Below are 20,356 nucleotides of genomic sequence, written 5' to 3'. Positions count from 1 at the left end.
CCATTTCAAAATCACTTGAGCTTGTTCTACTGATTCATCAGTCTTTTAGTTCTGATGTATCTTTGAAAATTTCAAACTCAAAATATGTTTACATAATTATACAATGAACACATATATTTTCCCAGGTTTCCCATTTCTTAACATTTTACACCTCCTCCAACGCACTCTTTTGGGGAACCATTTGACATTAGGCGGCAGACATCATGAAAAATCACGGCTAAATACTTCAGCACACATCTCCTAAGAATATGTACATTTTTCTAAATAACTATAATATCATTCTATCTCTAAAAGATGAACATTAATAATACCATTTATTATACAGTCTATAAAAATTTCTCCAGTTCTAAAATCTTTTTTTTGTATTTATTATGTCTTCGTGTCTTAACTTCCAGACTCCCCAACCCCCTCAGTTCTCAACGTTCTCTGTTTTATAATTATATTGCCTTTCTTTCACATGTCTAGGTCAGTGACTTATAGAATGTCCCACATTCTCAGTTTGTCTGATTGTTTATTTGTGATTAGATTGAGTTAACGTATATTTTGGCAAGAATACTGCACAGGTGAAGCTCAGTGTTTCTTAACTGCATCACAACAGAAGGTACATAATATCAAGTTGTCCTAGTATTGGTAATGGTTTAAGTAATCATATGGTAAATGAAGTGGTAATCACTATATTGTTTGGATCTGAAGCAACCTTTTTTCTCCATAATTATTAAGCAATCTGTGGAAGGATACTTCCAGAGACTATGAATATCATGTTACCTCACATCTTTCACTCATTGGTTTTAGCACCCATTGATGATTTTGGCCTGCATTAACTAAGACACCTGGGGTTGTAAATGGTAACTTTTAAGTCTATCATTTCTTTCACATGTGTTGATTAGAATTTTACAGCTGTTGCAGTTTTGATCCCTGATAAAAATTAATTTAAAAGTTTAATTCAGAACTGTTACATCAGTGTAGGTACATTGTCCATAACTTCTGTCTGCCAGTTTAGATTTTTATTATAGCATTTAATTCGTATTTTCAATGAAATAGGTTAGTAGTGTCCACTTAAACTACTTGCAGGGTTCCTAATTGTAAGTCTGTGGATTACATTGGTAAGCTACTTAGAGGTTTTCAGTGCTTCCCCTTCCACCCATGTCTTGACATTTAATTTTGATAATTCTCATAATTATGGTTACTAGATTGAATTATAGAGTATGTTCATGAACTAAGAAGGACTTTAACAATGGAGAAGTATGTGAACTTTGGGAGAGTGGAGTAAACTTTTAAATGACTAAACTACATTGAACACCTATCTGAAGATAGAACCAATTCAGTTAAGAATAAATTAATCATTGTTTAATTGTAAAGGAAAAGATGGGTGGTAAAATAGTTTTTAGTGTATAAAGCATTTGCTTGAATTATATATTGAGTAAATTTAAACTCTCTGCTTTTACTGTACTAGGAAACATGTTTCTAGGTCACTTTTCTGAGGCCAGTTGGTAATCATTGAAGAAATTCAAGCCAACCATAACATTATACTAGCCTAACTGTAGTTCAGATTGAGGTGGCTTTGTACTTTGCAGCATAGGAATTTAATGTGTTTGAAAGGAAAATCTTAAATTACAAAATGAAGTAAATTGTAGTATTAAGTTGTTCTGTAGGTCCAAAGTGGGAAAAGTTGGGAAAGTAAAACTCAGAATAAATCTTGATTATTGTTCTTTTCTAGAATTTACAAATCATCTATATGATAAAGTTCTAGAGGCCAATGATGTTTTATTGAGAGGGAACTTAGGAACCTACCAGGTTTGAAAATTAGAATGCCAGCATAATTCCTTTCCTGTATTACTTATGACAGTTAAATTTTCATTTATAAGGTAATTATAAATGTGACAGTAATGTTATTTCTTCTTTGTGTTTTAGACTATCCCCATAAATATGGTCCACAGGGGGGCTGTGCAGATCATTCAGTATTTGAAAAGATGAAGAAGTATCAGATGACTGGTGTAGAGGAAGTAACACAGGTAAGGATTTTAAAACTAGCTTGCATTTAAGAAACGGAAATGAACTTGGGCATGTGTTTCTACATTAAAAATATATATGTTCTGCCCTGGCTGGTATAGCTCAGTGGATTGAACACGGGCCTGTGAAGCAAAGGGTCACCAGTTTGATACCCAGTCAGTGCACATGCCTGGGTAGCAGGCCAGGCCCCCAGTAGGGGATACATGAGAGGCAACCACACATTGATGTTTTGCTCCCACTCTTTCTCCTTCCCTTCACCTTTCTCTAAAAATAAATAAATAAATAAATATGTGTGTATATGTATGTATATATATACATATATATATTCTCTAACTCTGGCCAGGTAGTTCAGTTGGTTGGAGCATTGTCTGATGTATCAAGGTTGCAAGGTCAATCTCCAGTCAGGGCATGTACAAGAGATAACCAGTGAATGCATCAGTAGTGGAAAACAAATCAGTGTTTCTCTCTTTCTCTTCCTCTCTTTCCGTAAAATTGATTTTTTAAAAAAATTCAATAAATATATGTTCTAGAATTTCTGAAAGATTTACAATACTGGAGAAATACTGATATTTTTTTAATGCTCAAAGAGGCCAGTTAACTTCCCTATAATGAAGACGTGCTGAGATTTAAATACAAATCTGTGTGACTCAATAAACACTACACTGCATGTCCAAAGCACACCCAGTCTTACATGTTTTATTATGGAATTTAAACAACATTCAGTCTGAACTTGTGTTTTATATAAATGTAAGTATTTGTACTAGTGTAAGAATTAAATTGACTAACTTCCCCTTGTTTGCCCAGGACTTCCCAGTTTAATACTGAGAGTTGTGTGTCTTTAAGCAAACTGAGATTGTTAGACACCCTAATAATAATCTCAGTGCTGTTGATGTTTTAATTGTAAGATTTTTCACCATTTGACTTTTATTCTTTTTTTCAACTTCTTTTTTCTTGTTATAGGTATAGGTTTATAGTTACTTAAAACTCAAGTCAAAAATGAAAAAAATTATTTTATGGTAAAACCCTTATCGAGAAGAAGTAGGGCCTATCTAAAGGTGATGAGCAATCCTTTTCACAAAAATGGCACCAAAAGTGAAGAAGGAAGAAGCTCTTGCCCTTCTGAAAGCTAAAGCCAAAGTAAAGGCTTTGAAGGCAAAGAAAACACTGGACGGCTTTTGCACCCACACAAAAAAAGGAGATCCTCATATCATGAACCTTCTGATGTCCAAAGACACTGCGACTCCCAAGGCAGCCTAAATATCCTCTGAAGAGTGCCCCCAGGAGATGGCATAGATGGAACCCCTATGCCATCAAGTTTCCTCTGACTACTAAGTCAGCCATTATGAAGACAGAAGACAACACTACACTTGTATTCATTGTGGTTGTCAAGGCCAATAGCACCAGATCAAAAAGTCTATGAAGAACCTCCATGATCAGGTCTGATGGAAAGAAGACGTCATATGTTCAGCTTGCTCCTGACTATGACGCTTTAGTTGTTATCAACAAAATTGGGATCTTCTAAGCAGAGTGCAGCTGGCTGATTCTAAATATAAAAATTGTACACTGTAAAAAAAAAAACAACTAAAGCTGATGAATAGGAAAGAAAGAGGGATTTTCCCTAGAATGTATCAAAAACATGCTATAGCAATTGTGAGTGTGATATTAATGTAGGAATGAGCAAGTTAACCAGAGGAGTAAAATTGAGTGCTCAGGAAGAGACCCATACATATATGAAACTTGGTTGTATATTAGAGTTGGGATCTCAAATGGGTGAGGAATAGTCGAGATGATTGAATAAATGGAGCCAGAAAAAAGTGTTTCTCCATTTGGAAAAAGATTAACTTGGATCTCTATTTCTTAACATATTTAAAACAAAACTCCAGATGGATTAAAGTATTAAATGTCTAAAATGAAAACTTTGAAACTCTTAGTAATAAAAGTAAATAGTTCCCATTCCCATCCTCGGTAACTGGTATCCAGCTATCTTTCCTGCAGAAATCAAGTAGAAAACAAAATATATGAAACAGTTGTTTTCAAACATTGGAAACAGGCAATGTAGGATGACAATTCTTGAGAGAAGAAAAATAAGTATCTCTGTGATTTCCCTGATCTTTTGACTGGAGGAGAAATTTCAGGTATTGCACAAGGAAGGGCATCTCAAAAAGAGCAGGTAGTGTACAGCAATCTCACTGAGTTGAAGAAACAGGTCACAGTTCAAGGAGGCAGAGTATGAGAGGAGATGGCTATACTGAGAAAAAGATCCAGATATCTGCACAAGGGTTTCTTGAGCCTTAGATATTAAGCTATACATGCACAGGGTGAAATTCTATGAGGAAACTACCAGGGAAAGAAAATCTACTGTGGAATTAATGTATTATTAGAAAATACACTCGTTATAGATCCCAAGCCATTTTAGGAGTAGGCTGATTTCACCTTAGAATTAAAGGCTATAGGAGACTTACCGTATAACTAAGCTGAAAAACCAAATTTCAAAAAGATCAAGGTGACTTTCAGGTAAATTAGCTGCCCGTCAGAACAAAGTTCAGTAGTACTTGTTAGAAGAGTATGAAGGATGCAAATGCTCAATAATGTAACATTCACAGTGCCCAGCATTCACAACACATTACTAGATGATAAGCTGAAAAATGTGATCCATAATCAGGAGAAAAACCACCAGTAGAAACAGAACCATAAATTACTGCTATTAGCACAGGAATTTAAAACAGCAACTATAAATATGTTCAAAGACTAACAGAAAAACATAAAAACAAACAGAAGAGAATAGAAATTATAAGAAAGAACTAAATGTAACATAGAACTGAAAAGTACATCTTCCAAATTGAAATATTTAATAGATAAGAGCAAATTAATTACTGCAGATGACAGAGTGGCTAAACGTGAATAAAGGACAGTAAGACAATAGATGCTATCTAGATCTACCAGAAAGAGAAAATTACTGGACTCTGGGGTCAAGGGATGCAGAAAAAATATTTCACATATTAATGTCTCAAATTTTTTAATATGATGAAAACTTTATGGTCCAAGAAGCTCAATGAAACCCAGGTATAAGACACACACATGCACACACACACACACATACACACACACACACACCAGGGCATATTATAATCAAATTATTGGAAACCATTGAAAAGAAAACCGTAAATAAAAGTAGATATAGAAAAGAAGATGCATTTATATACAGAGGAACAAATATAAGAATAACTTCTTGAGCTTGCTTTGGCAGTACATATACTAAAATTGGAACAATACAGAGAAGATTAGTATGGCCCCTGTGCAAGAATAACTTCTGACTTCTCCTTACACAGTACAAACTGAAGATTATATAATGATACTTTCAAAGTGTTGGAAAAATATCAAACTAGAATTCTATATTCTGTGAAAATAATTTTCAAAAATGAGGGCAAGTTAAAGATCCCTGTCACAAAAAGAAAAGCTGAGGGAATTTGATGGTAGGAAATCTACACTGCAAGAATTGTTAACACAGCCCTGGCTGGTGTAGCTCAGTGGATTGAGTGTGGGCCTGTGAACCAGATGATCGCGGTTCGATTCCCAGTCAAGGCACATGCCTGGGTTGCAGGCCAGTTCCCAGCAGGGGATGCATGAGAGGCAACCATACGTTGATATTTCTCTCCCTCTCTCCTTCCCTTCCCCTCTAAAGAGAAATAAATAAAATCTTAAAAAAAAAAGAATTGTTTACACAGATTCTTCAGGTAGAAAAAGAATAGGCGATGGGAACACAGATTTATACAAAGAAGTGAAGAATGAAGAACATAACAAAATAAATATGTAGATAACTATAAAGGACATTTTTTCTCATTTGAAAATTTATTTAGAAGAGATGGTAAAAGATATTATGTGCAAATGGAAAGGAAAAAAGCTGGGGTAGGAATATTTACATGTGACTAAGAAAACTAAAAGGCTTTAGTAAGAGACAAAGAAGGATACTGTTGTAATTATACAGGGAGAAATCTAACAAAAGGATATAACCTCTGTAAATATTTATGCATACAACATCGTTGCACCCAAATATGTAAAGCAAACCTTGATATAAAGAGAGATTGAGAGTAATACAGTCATAGTAGTGGATTTTTTTTAAAAAGTTTATTGATTTTAGAAATAGGAAGGGAGAGAAAAACAACAATTGGTTGCCTGTCATACATGCCTCAACCATGGATTGTACCCACAACCCAGCCATGTACCCCGACTGAGAATCGGGTCACCAATCCTTTGGTGCATGGGATGATGCTCCAACCAACAAAGCCACACCAGCTAGGGCCATAGTAGGGGATTTTTAACACCCATCAATGGATGTATCTTCCAGACAGAAAATAAACACGGAAATGGTGGACTTGAAGAACATACTACATCAAATGGACTTAACTGATTATTTTTGGAGCATTTTACCCTGAAGCAGCAAAATATATATTCTTTTTTAAAATTTTTATAGAGATTTTATTTATCTTTAGAGGGGAAGGGAAGGAGAGGGGGAGGGAAATATCAGTGTATGGTTGCCTCTCATGCGTCCCTTGTTGGGAACTGGCCTGCAACCTAGGCATGTGCCCTGACTTGGAATCAAACCGCGAACGTCTGGTTCGCAGGCCCGCACTCAATCCACTGAGCTTCACCAGCCAGGGCAAAATACATATTCTTATCAAGTGCACATGGAATATTTTCTAGGATAGACCACATGTTAGGATACAAAACAAGTCTCAGTAAATTTAAGGAGATTGAAATCATATCAAGCATCTTCTCTATTTTTGTGAAACTAGAAATCAATCACAAGGGGAAAAAAACCTGAAAAACACACAAAGACATGGAGGCTAAATAATATGTTACTAAACAATGAATGGATTAACAATGAAATAAAGGAAGAAATTAAAAGTTATTGTGAAACAAATGGAAATGAGAACACAACAACCCAAAATTTATGGGACACAGCAAAAGCAGTCCTAAGTGGGAAATTTATAGCATTACAGGCCTGCCTAAAGAAACAAAAATTTCAAATAAACAATCTAACTATATACTTAAAGGAAATTCAAAAACAATAGGTAGCCTAAAGTAGTACAAGGAAGGAAATAATGCAGATCAGAGCATAAAGAAATGTAGTAAGAGTCTAAAATAATATACAAGAGATCAATGAAATCAAGAGCTGATTCTTTAAGAAGATAAACAAAATCAACACACCTTTAACCAGACATGGCAAAAAGAGAGAGAGAGAGAGGACCCAAATAAATAATATCAGAAATGAAGGAGAAGTATCAACTGACATCAAAGAAATTCAGAAGTTTGTAGTAAACTATTATGAACAACTACATCGCAACAAATTGGGTAATCTGAAGGAAATGGGTACATTTCTGGAAACTTAAAATCTTCCAAAACTGAATCAAGAAGAATCAGAGAATCCGAATAGACAAATTGCAACTAGTGAAATTGAAGCAGAATAAAAAAACTTACAACAAACAGAAGCCCTGGACTGGATATATTCACAGGTGAATTTTTACCAAACATTCAAAGAAGTAACCTCTATCATTCTCAAATTATTTCAAAAAATTCCAAGAGGAGGGGAGACTTGAGCTTATTTTACAACACCAGCAGTATCTTATTTCCATAACCAGATAAAGACATGACAAAGGAAGAAAATTATAGGCCAGTATCCCTGATGAACATAGATGGTAAAATCCTCAGCAAAATATTGGCAAACTGGATGCAGCAGTATATTAAAAAGATCATATACTATGATGAAGTGGGATTTATTCTGGGGATGCAAAGTTAGTACAGTATTTGTGAGTCAATAAACGTCATACACCACATAAAATGGACAGAATCACACAATTGTATCAGTAGATATAGAAAAAGGGTTTGATAAAATTCAGCACTATTTTATGATAAAACTTATAAAACTCTCAGCAAAGTGAGAATAGAAGGAATATACCTCAATGTGATAAAGGCCATATATAACAAACTCATAGCCAACCTCATACTCAATGGGAAAAGTGGAAATATTTCACTTAAGATTGAAATAAGACAGGGATGTCTGTTGTCACCACTGTTTTTTTTAATCCTCACCGGAGGGATGATTGGGGAAGTTCCAGCCAAGATGGAGGTGTAGGTAGAAACCTTCACTTCCTCATACAACCAAAAGGAGGATAATAACCAATCTAAAAGTAATAAACAACCAGAAAAGCCAGAAAGTCAAACTGCATGGAAGTCCACCAATCAAGGAATTAAAGAAAAAATCAACCAGAACAACCAGACTGGTGCACCAAGAAAAAGAAATATGGCTCAAATGAAAGAACAGAGGAAAACTTCAGAAAGAGAGCTAAGCAATGAGGAGATAGCCAACCTATCAGATGGAGAATTTAAAGCTCTGGTAATCAAAATGCTCACAGCACTGATTGAGCTTGGTGAAAAAATGAAAAAAAAACAAACAAAAAACAAATGAAAGATACCCAGAATGAAAGAAAGCAAAATATTCAGGGAACCAACAGTGACAGGATGGAAACCAGTACTCAAAGCAACTATTTGGAACAAAAGAGGGAAATAAACATCCATCTGGAACAGAATGAAGAAACACAAATTCAAAAAAGTAAAGAGAGACTTACAAACTTCTGGGACAACCTGAAATATTTTAATATCCGAATTATAGGGGGCCAGAAGGAGAAGAACAACAGCAAGAAATTGAAAATGTATTTGAACAAATAATGAGGGAATACTTACCCAATCTGGCAAAGGAAATAGCTTTCCAGGGAGCCCAGAGAGTCCCAAAGAAGTTGGATTCAAAGAGGAACACACCAAGAAACATAATCGTTAAGGTACCCAAGATTAAAGAAAAGGAGAGAATCTTAAAAGCAGGAAGAGAAAAAGAGTTACCTACAATGGAGCTCCCATAAGGCTATCAGCTGACTTCTCAAAAGAAACCTTAAAGGCAAGAAGGGGTTGGAAAGAAGTATTTGAAGTCATGAAAGGCCAGGACCTATATCCAAGTTGACTCTATCCAGCAACGCTTTCATTTAGAATGGAAGGGCAGATAAAGTGCTTCCCAGATAAGGTCAAGTTAAAGGAGTTCATCATCATTAAACCATTATTATATGAAATGTTAAAGGAACTTACTAAGAAAGGGAAGATAAAAAATAGAACAGGAAAATGACAACAGATTCACAACTATCAATAAATGAACCTAAAAGAAAACAATGAAAACAAGAACTAAGGGTACAACTAGAACAGGAATAGAATCAGAGAAATGGATATCACCTACAGGGATTTATTTCATTGGGGAGGGGCAAGGGAGGAGTGGGGAGTAAAAGGTACAGGGAAGAAGAAGCATAATTAATAGGCATAAAGTAGATGGGGAGAAATAAAAATGATGTAGGAAACAGAGGACTCAAAGAACTTAACATGTATGACCCATGGACATGAACTAAGGAGGGGGAAATGCTAGAGGTTGGGGGCCAGGGCAGCGGGGGATAAAAGGGGAAAAATTAGGAAAACTGTAATAGCATAATCAATTAAAAATAATTTAGAACCAAAAAAAATCCCCACTTGAGGATATGTTTATTGATTTTAGAGGCAGAGAAACATCGATGTGAGAGAGAGAGATCCATCAGTATTTCCCATACATGCCCCAACCAGGAATCGAACTTGCAACCTAGGCATGTTCCCTGACAGGGAATCAAACCCTCAACCTTTTTGGTGTACGGAATGATGCTTCAACCAACTGAGCCACAGCTAGGGCTGCTTTCACCACTCATATTCAACATACTGGAAGTTCTAGCCAAAGCAGTCAGACAAGGAGAATAAGTAAAAGACATCCAAATTGGAAAGGAAGAAGTAAAACTGTCATTATTTGCAGATGACATGATATTGTATATAGAGAACCCTAAAGATTTCACCCAAAACTATTCCACTTGATCAATGAATTCAGTAAAGTAGCAGAGTACAAAAGAAATACTCAGAAATCAGTTGCTTTTTTATATACCAGTAATGACTGTCAGAAAGGGAAACTAAGAAAACAGTCCCATTCACAATTGCTTCAAAAAGAATAAAAATACCCAGAATAAATTTAACCAAGAATGTAAGAGACCTGTACTCAGAAAATTATAAGACACCGAAGAAAGAAATTTAGGAAGATACAAATAAGTGGAAGCATATACTGTGTTCATGGATAGGGAGAATTAACGTCATCAAAATGTTCATAGTATACCCAGTTATGTATAGATTCAACGAAATTCCTATGAAGATATTAATAGAGCATATACAACTAGAACAAATATTCCAAAAATGTATATGGAACCATCAAAGACCCTGAATAGCAATAATAGTCTTGAGAAAGCAGAACAAGGTTGGAAGAATCACACTACTTGATATCAAATTATACTACAGTGCCATAATAATCAAAATAGCATGGTGCTGGCTTATTACCAGATATACAGATCAATGGAACAAAACAGCCTAGAAATAAACCCATACCTATATAGTCAATATTTGACAAAGGAGGCAAAAAAACACAATCAGGTAAAGGTAGTCTATTCAATAAATGGGGTCGGGAATATTGGACAGCTATGTGCAAAAAAAAAAAAAAGAAAGAAACTAGCCCACCTTCTTATATCACATACAAGAAAAAACCCAAAATGGATGAAAGACTTAAATACTAGACGTCAAAACACTAAAATCTTAGAAGAAAACATAGGCAGTAAAATCTTGGACATTTCTCTTAGCAATATTTTTTTCTAATGTATTGCTTGGGCAAAGAAAACAAAATAAAAAATAAACAAATGGTACTACATAAACGGAAAAGTTTTTGCACAGCAAAGGAAATCACCAAAATGAAAACAACACAGTGAAAGAACATACTTGCTGACTATATATCTGATAAGAGTTTAATCTCCAAATATATGAGATGAAGAACTTTTACAACTCAACACCTGGAAGACAATTGGATTAAAAAATGGGCAAAGGACATGAATAGACACTTTTCTAAAGAGGACATACAAACAAACGGCCATTGGACATATGAAAAGATGCTTAATGTCAGTAATTGTCAGAGAAAAGCAAATTAAAACAATTCAAACATGCCAGAATGACTATCATCAATAAATCAAATAACAATCTTGGGTGAGGATGTGGAGAAAAGGGAACCCTTGTGCACTGTTGATGGGAATGCAGCAATCCTGGTGTAGCCATGGTGGAAAGCAGTATACATATACTGCAAAAAATTAAAAATGGATCTGCCTTTCAATCCAGGAATTCTACTTCTGGGAATATATCGAAAGGAACCCAAAACGCTAATTCTAGAGTATATGCGTGCTTATACTCTGCAGCATTATTTACAATAGTCAAGATTTTGATGCCACCCCAGTGTCCCTCAGTAGATGAGCGAATAAAAATGGGTGGTACACTTACACAGTCGAATACTACTTGGCTGTAAAAGAGAAGGAAGTCTTACCCTTTGCAACAGCATGGATGGACCTGGACAGCATTATGCTAAGTGAAATAAGCCAAGGCAGTGAAAGACAAATACCACATGATCTCACCTGTACGTGGAACCTAGTCAACAAAACAAACAAGCAAACAAAGTATAACCAGAGACATTGGAAGAACTTAGAGTAGCCAGAGGGGAGGTGGGAAGGGTTAATTGGGGGAAAAGGGGGAAGGGTTTTCAGGAACATGCTTAAAGAACACATGGACAAAACCAAAGGGGCATAGGATCAAGGGTGGGAAGTAGGGATGGCTGGGGTTGGGGAGAGTGGTGAGGAGAAAATGGAGACAACTGTACTTGAACAACAATAAAGAAATACGGAAAAAACCCCAGAATAGAAAATACAGAAAAGAGCACAAGAGACATAGGTACTAATATTTAAAGAATTCTAATGCATATAATTGATAGAAAAAAATGAGAGTGAAATAGGGACAATAAATGGCAGAGAATTTCCAAATAGCACAGGATATCAAACAAGAAATTCAGTAAGCCTTGTAATTAGAGCAGGATAAATACTCTAATAAAAATAACACCCCAGCACGTTATTACAAAAATCTAAAAATCAGTGGATACCCTCTTAAAAGCACCAATAAAAACAGTCTAGTAAACTTTAAAGAAGCAACGGTGAAAATGACAGCTCATTTCTCATTGGAAACAGTTGAAACCAGAAGAAAGTGGAATGTTTCAAACAGCTAATTCAGAATGATGGACTCAGTGTAAATAGGTAATAGTAAAAAAACAATACTGAAGAGAAAGTTGAACATGGAGTGTTCAAAGGAGAATGAAAATGTAAATTTGTAATTGTGGCGTACATTTTAATTTGAATTCTCTTAGGGACTGTGTCATCTCTCAGTACTGTGTCATAAAGATTCCTTTAAAAGTGGTGCTTTTATATTTTTTATTTTTTAAAGTATTTTAATTTTTTTAGAGAGAGGGGAAGGGAGGAATAGAGGGAGAGAAACATCGAATGAGAGGGTAACATCGATTGGTTTGCCTCTTGTGTGTGTCCTAAACAGGGACCAACCCCACATCCGAGGCATGTGCCTTGGCCAGTAATTGAACTGGCAACCTTTTTTGCTTTGCAGGATGATACCTACCCAATGGAGCCACACAGGTCTGGATTAAAATGGTGCTTTAAGATGTTAACAAATGCTTAAGTAATTGGATTCAGTTGCATTGCTAATTCTTCAAATACTTACTGAGCATTCAGTTTGCTTGCCAGGTCTGTGTTAGGTGGTAAAAATATAGTAAAGAGCAAACACAGAAATAGTGTTTTCTTTCTAGAACTCATGTTATAGTGGTTGAAGTAATAGGTGTTGGGCTGGGGACAGAAATGATCAATTAACCACATAGTAAACTGTACGGTTACTCTATGTAAGGATATAGGCACCTGGTTCTATGAAGTGGTATAATGGGTGAAGTAACATTTGTTACGTCTTAATGAAGTTAACTAGATCAGGAGAGGTAACATCAGCATGTGCAAAGACTGTGGCAGGAGATGGACTGTGTTGGGGGAGTGGAAGGAAGGTCTATGTAGCTGTATATAGAGAGCTAGAGTTGGGTAATGTAGTATCTCTGTGAAGTAATACGAAACGGGAAGAAACTGGACAGGTAAGTAAAGTCTGCAGTGCTGATCTGTTGGATTTAAGGCTTTATCCTTAGAGGAATAGGAAGTTATTGAAATATATGCAGGTGGGTAATATTTTCAAGTTTGCACTTTGAAAAGATTGCAGTATAGAGAATAGATTAAAAACCAATAATGGATATAGATAGATTGTATTGCTCTTATTGCAGTACTCAGGTAATACGTGATGGTAGCTTGGGCTAATGTGATGGAGACAGAGATACAATAGTCAGGTTCCTTAGGATTTAGGAGACACATTTGACAGGGCTAAGTGATAGATTGGACTTACAGAGGTGAGGTGGAAGAAGGTACCAAGGTTTTATAAACATATAACACTTGCTTTATATTGAAATGATTACATATTAAAAGGTTTGTTTTTATAATGTTTGAAAGAATCACTTGAATAAATAATCATCTATAAGTAGATGGTATAAGACTGTATGTGATGTTTATGAGGAATTTTTAATGGCATAGGGAAATGCCTATGGCATTAATAATAAAGGAAAATATGAGATTGTTTATAACATTTAAGTGTATAAAATTATAATGGTGAAGCATGCCAGTGATTAGAAATGACTCTCTTTTTGATGTAGACACATAAAGAAGAACATGCTGGTAATGGTCCAGAACTCTTGAGGAAAAAACGTACAACTTCAGCTGAAAAAAATACTTGTCAGCTTTATATTCAGACTGATCATCTGTTCTTTAAATATTACGGAACACGAGAAGCTGTGATTGCCCAGGTATTTATAACTTTCCTTCTATTTTAGTTCTTATATCATTATAGAAATGTCTTCCTCTAAGAATTAAAGTTAGTACCTACCTCATTTGGGAAAGACAAAGAGTATATGTTTTTGATTGTGGTATGATAAAATATTTAAGATATAAGTACACAGATAATTGAAAGACCAGTGAGGATATTTTAGTGTCATTGTAAGAAAATGATTTGATGAAAGAGATGACTGGAGCTTAGCTTTGGAAAGAGGATTGGATTTTCACTTGTGGTCTTAAAAGAGGGAAGGATAGAGGAATTGTTTCAACAAGAAGCATTTAATTTCTGTTCTATATACCCATTGTACTTAATGCTTTCTAGGTTACATTATTAATTTGTATTTTGTCTTCTCAATCCTTATTAAAGTATAAAATTTTGGGCTATACCCTTCAATATGTTCTTGATGTTGAAGGTAACCAGTGAGAGTTTTTGAATGCATTTTGATTGTAAGGATTTGAGACTGAGAGGATGTATGCCTCTAATATAATGGTCAACTCACTTTGGTAGTGGTGAGCTTAATTTTTGACATGTTTAAAAGCCAGGTGGTCATGCCCTTAAGGATATTGAAAATACAGAATTGGAACTTGGGAGAGGTTTGAGCTTTCTGCATGGAATTTATGGGTATAAAAGAGATAGTTAAAGTAAGGTGAGAAAAAGGGAGAGAATGAAATCAAAAGGTAAAGCTGGGAGATACTATCCATATATAGTGAATAGGATAAGGAAGAGGGTTGGCAAAAATAGTGAGAGTTTTAAGTAATGCAAAAAACAGAACAAAATATGGTGACTTAAAATAATATTAAATATTTGGGTGTGAAAGGGAGATGGGGGAATTACCTGAGAAGCCGGTTGAAGAGGAAAATGATCTAGTAGAGAAGCAGTGCAAGGTACATATAAGTGGAAAAAAAGTTGATGTGAAAAAATGTTCTTGAAGATCCAGGAAGGAGCAGGATCAGGAATAAAGAAAAGTTATCCTTTAAGGAAGAATGACTCATTGAGAAAGGTATAAACAGATAAAGATGGGAAGTCAAGATGAAGTCTCAGTAAAGTATGAAGTGTAATCATCTGTGGAAAAATGGTTGAACCACCACTGAGAATGGAGTCCAGGACTGTTAGGCTAAACCGAAGTTAGAGAGCATGAGTTTTTAATGGGCCCTATCAGTCATGTTACGACTTTATCAGTGTTTGGTAACCTGGGCTACTTTTGAAATTATTATTGTTAATGCTTCTACTTGACTATCTTATATTTATATAATTTTTTGAAAATAGTATATGTATGTACATATGTACATGTATATACATACATATATATGTTTTCACATTAATGGTAGCAAGTACTTCTTGTAAATGAAAGTGGGAAGATTGTGTACAGATGGGTTTAGAAGCCAGAAAGTTTGCTAGTCATCTAAGTAAACAGAGGATCATTTTGTATTCTATCATGTTACTCTTTTCCTAAAATTTAGCAAAGTTTAAATACCTTATTTATACTTTTATTACCTGTGCACCCCCCTGAAGCAAATATATCTCTGTAAATTTACAGGGACCTTTTCTGTTTTGTTCATTAAATCCCTAGCACCTAGAACAGTGTCTAGTGTATAGTAAGTGGCCAACAAAACTTAGAGAATGTTTGCTAGTACAGCAACAGAAAGACCAAAGTTAGATAATGACTGAGTGCCCTGATATTATCAGGGAAGTTTTCAGAGATATTTGAGCTGAGCTGAGTCTGAAGGATGAATACCCTAGGCATAAAGGAGCAGCAAGTGAAAGGGCATAAAGATGACATATTGGAGGATGAATTGAGGAAACAAAGTTTTTGTATGGGTGAAGCAAGGGTGGACCAGAGAAGAGTCTGGAAAAAGCACAGAATCTTTCCTTTACAGCTCTAGTTTACTAATGTGTTTGATTCTTTCCATCTGGTATATGATATAGACATTTTAAATTTTGAATGTGGTAGAACAGGAATAATTCCTGATTTGGGAGATGGAAAATTAATCTTTTTTATATTTTAACATTGTATCTAAAATATTTTTCTTTTTTAAAAAATCTCTAGATATCCAGTCATGTTAAAGCGATTGATACGATTTATCAGACCACAGACTTCTCTGGAATCCGTAACATCAGTTTCATGGTGAAACGCATAAGAGTAAGGAGTTTTTTTGTTTTTTTTTTTTATAAAGTTTTTTACAAAATATTTTATTTATTTATCTTTAGAGGGGAAGGGAAGGAGAGGGGGAGAGAAATATCAATATATGGTTGCTTCTCGTGGGTCCCCTGCTGGGAACTCGCCTGCAACCCAGGCATGTGCCCTGACCGGGAATCGAACCGTGATCGTCTGGTTTGCAGGCCTGCGCTCAATCCACTGAGCCACACCAACCAGGGCGAGTAAGGAGTTTTAATAGTTGAGAAAGGTAAAAAAGAGAAACAATAAGGATGATGTTTACAAAAAGGAAAATAAAATTAATTTTTATGCATTAAATAGTTTAAATTGTGTATACTGATACAGTTTATCTTTACTCTTGGCTTTTATACACACACACATATGCATGCACCCAGAAGGGATACCTGCATTTATGATTTAAGAATGGAATCTATTGGACTTTAATCTGGGCTGCAAAATAAGTATAGCAGTACTACTTTCTCACTACCTGATTAACATTCCAGTTAGAAAGCCTTTTCTCAATAACTACAGCTATAGTACCTGACATTTTTTCCCCTTGATATTATTCCCCACTTTCCTAAGATTTGCCTTGTGCAGTGTATTGCATTGTGTTCCAGCAGAGGGAAGGATAGATTTATGTTACATAAAATTGGAAGATGGAGAAATGCTTAATACTGTATACTGTTTTGTTGAAAATTCAGTACACACTAACATATCTCAGGTTTTGAGAAGTCCTTCAGGAAAGAAACTTATGTTTTTCTTTTTTAAAAAGATTTTATTTATTTATTTTTAGGCAGAGGGGAAGGGCAAGAGAAAGAGAGGGAGAGAAACATCAGTGTGTGGTTGCCTCTCACATACCCCTAACTGGGGACCTGGCCAGCAACCCAGGCATGTGCCCTCACTGAGAATCAATTGGCAGCCCTTTGCTTCACAGGCCCGTGCTCAATCCACTGAGCCACACTGGCCAGGGGAGAAACCCATATTTTTCTAAACTCATTTGACCATGAAACCTTTTTTTGTGGTAACATCAACTGAGACTCTAAAGAAATGCTGATTCAGAGCCACTGATTATTAATTGTAATCTTATTGCAAATAAGTAAATATTCAATTACTAACAAAATTAGGCTAATTGTTTTAAATTTTTTTGTACATATGAATTCTTTCATTATGTATAGCTTTTAAGAATCTGAATTTATAAATTAGATAAACAACCTAAGTTTAAAAAGTAATTTTACAAAAATACTTGCTGTAGCATTTCTTTATATGTGTGCTCTTATGTTTCTTGAAATATGATTGACGACTATAATTTTAATACACATATGTAATATATAATTAACACAGTTGGAGATGGTCCTTGCCTGTAGAAGTAGCATTAAATATTAAATTGGGTTGTTTTAAAGTGAAATGTGGTTTATAGAAATATAATAAAGAACTATTCGTAATTGCTTTCATGTATTTTGAAAGCAATGTAAACCTTTAAATGAGTAAGTAAAAGTAATAACCGGTGTAACTATTGCTGTTTAGTAGGCAGGGCAATAAAATGCAAAGTAGTGAAAAGTAGAGACCACCTGAACAAATTTTAGTGAAGCACATTTTTTTGAGTAATTTGCATTATGAAGAAATGCATGCTGTGTACAGATGGGTAATGTGGCAGTTGGCTGTTTTCGGGCTCTTAAATAGGATTAAAAAACTTTAGTTCAAATCTCATCCATTGAAGGGTGTGACTCATCACTTAATTTGAAATTTATATTAGCAAATATTTAAATTTTAATCATCTGATATGATTAGGTAACTACAATTTAAATACCATTTTGATTTGTAGCCGATATTACAGAAATATCAGGGAATTTCTTATCTGTATTTAATAGGAAAAAGCCATTTCTCTAAACATGGGCTATTTATAATATATATTGCATGTTTGTTTTTGGATTTGCTTGGATGTATTAAGATTTTTTTTCGTCATTTGTTAATGGATAAATCAGATGTTCTGAAATCTGTCCATAGGCGATTGCCTTCAATGGTATTGCTGCCATTCTGCTTCGAAGATCCTCCATTCTACTGAATGGTATGGATCCCCAAATGACCAGTTGTTCTTATTTTATCGCCTGTTATATCCTCCCCTTACTACTGACATTTTCAGTAGACTGAGGTTTGCCATCTAAAAAAATGCTTACTTTCATACATACCCCTTTTTACTCTCTAGTGATAATATTGTGTGTAATTCTCTGACTTGAGCAAAGCCAGATTGTTCTAGAGCTTTGAAAGGCACATAGGCTTTTCTGAAAGGAAGCATTGGTTGATAAATGAAAGCTTTTGATTAACAGAAGCTTGGTATCCTAACTCCCATGATTCTTCAGATTGTGAAGGAGGAACCTGCACTAGGAGTTCAGTAGCTAAGTGTCAAAAGAAACATTCTGGGGAAACTTAGCCTGAGATAGTAAGAGAAGCAAATAGGCAGAATTATGTATGTATGTATGTACGTATGTATGTATTGCTGCATCCAGGGAAAAAAATTGAACTTGCAGGGAGAACCAAGAAAATTATTTGTCTGCTGAATTGACATTCTTGGGGTCAGTATTTATTTTATATTCTAGGAATTAGCTAAAATAAAGGGTTTTATGACCTTATACTTATCACCGTAAATAGGAGATTAGCACTATGAGAGTTGATCAGATGATTAAATTTGAGAAACTGAACTTACTTTATTAGAGGTTTTGAAAGAAAGCAGAACTTGTTCTTCTACCCCAAGTGTCCAGTGTTCAGAAATCTGGTGAATACTTATTAAAAATGTAACATGTTCTATCTTGCCTTTCTTTTTTCTGTCTTTTTTCTTTTTTAATCAGCCTCAGGGATTGGGGGGCAGTGGGAACAACCATAAAAGCCTTAATTGAGGCTAGATTTCCCTGGGGCTTCAAGCTTATTGTTCAGGCAGATTCTGAAGGTGAACACAGACTTAACACTAAGGCTCAATTCAATTGCTTATTTAAATCATTGTTTTGGATTTTAGATCAATACCACTGCTGATGAGAAAGACCCCACAAATCCCTTCCGTTTTCCAAATATTGGTGTGGAGAAGTTTCTGGAACTGAATTCTGAACAGAATCATGATGACTACTGCTTGGCCTACGTCTTCACAGATCGAGATTTTGATGATGGTGTTCTTGGTCTGGCCTGGGTTGGAGCACCTTCAGGTAGTTTAACTATGTCTTAATACTTGAAACGAAATGCAGTTTCAGGGCAGACTGAGTTTTACAAAGTACTGGTGAAAGTGATGCATGTACAATATCTTCATGTACACAGCTTAAGTGAGGTAAGATTCATTAGCATAATGTAAATAGAAAAATAAATGAAACAGCTTTTTATTTTGAAAAGAGTAGCATTAGGAAGTTATCCTGACATTTGGTACAGTCAGTAGCCAAAATAAGTAATTGTATTATCATTTCTGAAATCAAAAGCAAAATACTAATTTTTTTCACAAAAGTTAACATTATTATTTAAAAAATATTTTAATGACAGTTTTGAGTCAAGAGGGGAAACCTATGTTGTTGCTTCTGTTCTAGAGTGAGATAGAAAGAAGAGTAATCCTGGTCAGGAGCAACAGATAGAAGGAAAAGAATGACTGCCTTAATTATTGTTTTTTTGTAGTCATTATTTTAACAAATGTGAAGATGCAGTCAGGAGGCCCCAGCACAATGGGCCAGTACTTTGCTGGGGTCTGTGCCTCAGCCTTGAATGCTATTGTCACGAAGAAAGCTAATAGTCTAATCCCCTTCCCATTACAGTGGGGGGTGAGTGCCTGTGATTTGCAGTTGACTGTGTTCAGTAGCCTAGTTAAGGGAAACACAGGTTTATTAATTGAAAGATGAGTACAGAGAATCACATACTCTGCATATGAATTTTGCCAGCTCATAGATTGATCGCTAGTCTGTCATCTTCTGAGCTGTTTACACAGCAATTCTCTGATGCATCATTTTCTTTTTTTTTTTAAAGAATCAACTAATTCTTTATTCAGGGTAAAATAGGCTTTTCTATTCCTGTTCTTACTAGTTTATTCATTGATTTATTATGCATATTTTAACAGCTTTTGTACTGTATTTTTGCTTTTATATTCTTGCTTTAATTTTTAAGGCAGCAGTTGAATATCATAAATTTCCTTTTTAGTGTAGTTATAGGTATATATAATATCTTATCACTTAGAGTTTCTGGCATATCAAAACATGGTATTTAAAAAAAATAAACCATAACTTACAAAATTAAATATAGTATTGTATTTCTTCCTCTATAATTGAGTTATTC

The 20,356-nt window shown here is 35.0% G+C and overlaps 1 protein-coding gene and 1 non-coding gene across 2 annotated transcripts in view; both read left to right on the top strand.

Annotated features, from left to right (window-relative positions):
- The window catches only part of ADAM10 (ADAM metallopeptidase domain 10), a 126,290-nt gene that overhangs the window by 73,862 nt on the left and 32,072 nt on the right, over positions 1-20,356 (top strand). Inside the window, exons 5-8 of the mRNA XM_037053985.1 lie at positions 1,912-2,012; positions 13,727-13,876; positions 15,953-16,045; positions 19,068-19,251. Coding sequence (XP_036909880.1) covers positions 1,912-2,012; positions 13,727-13,876; positions 15,953-16,045; positions 19,068-19,251 — 528 coding nt within the window. The remainder of the gene's footprint in view (positions 1-1,911; positions 2,013-13,726; positions 13,877-15,952; positions 16,046-19,067; positions 19,252-20,356) is intronic.
- LOC118992711 (U6 spliceosomal RNA) lies at positions 5,246-5,350 on the top strand. Its single transcript, XR_005067710.1, has one exon. It is a non-coding gene; the product is annotated as a U6 spliceosomal RNA (small nuclear RNA).

This window comes from Sturnira hondurensis, unplaced genomic scaffold (assembly GCF_014824575.4).
Source record: "Sturnira hondurensis isolate 20B ecotype Veracruz unplaced genomic scaffold, ASM1482457v3 Scaffold0008196, whole genome shotgun sequence".
NCBI lineage: Eukaryota > Metazoa > Chordata > Mammalia > Chiroptera > Phyllostomidae > Sturnira > Sturnira hondurensis.
The sequence above is the reverse complement of the archived record's forward strand: the minus strand, read 5'-3'. Positions and strand labels throughout refer to the sequence as shown.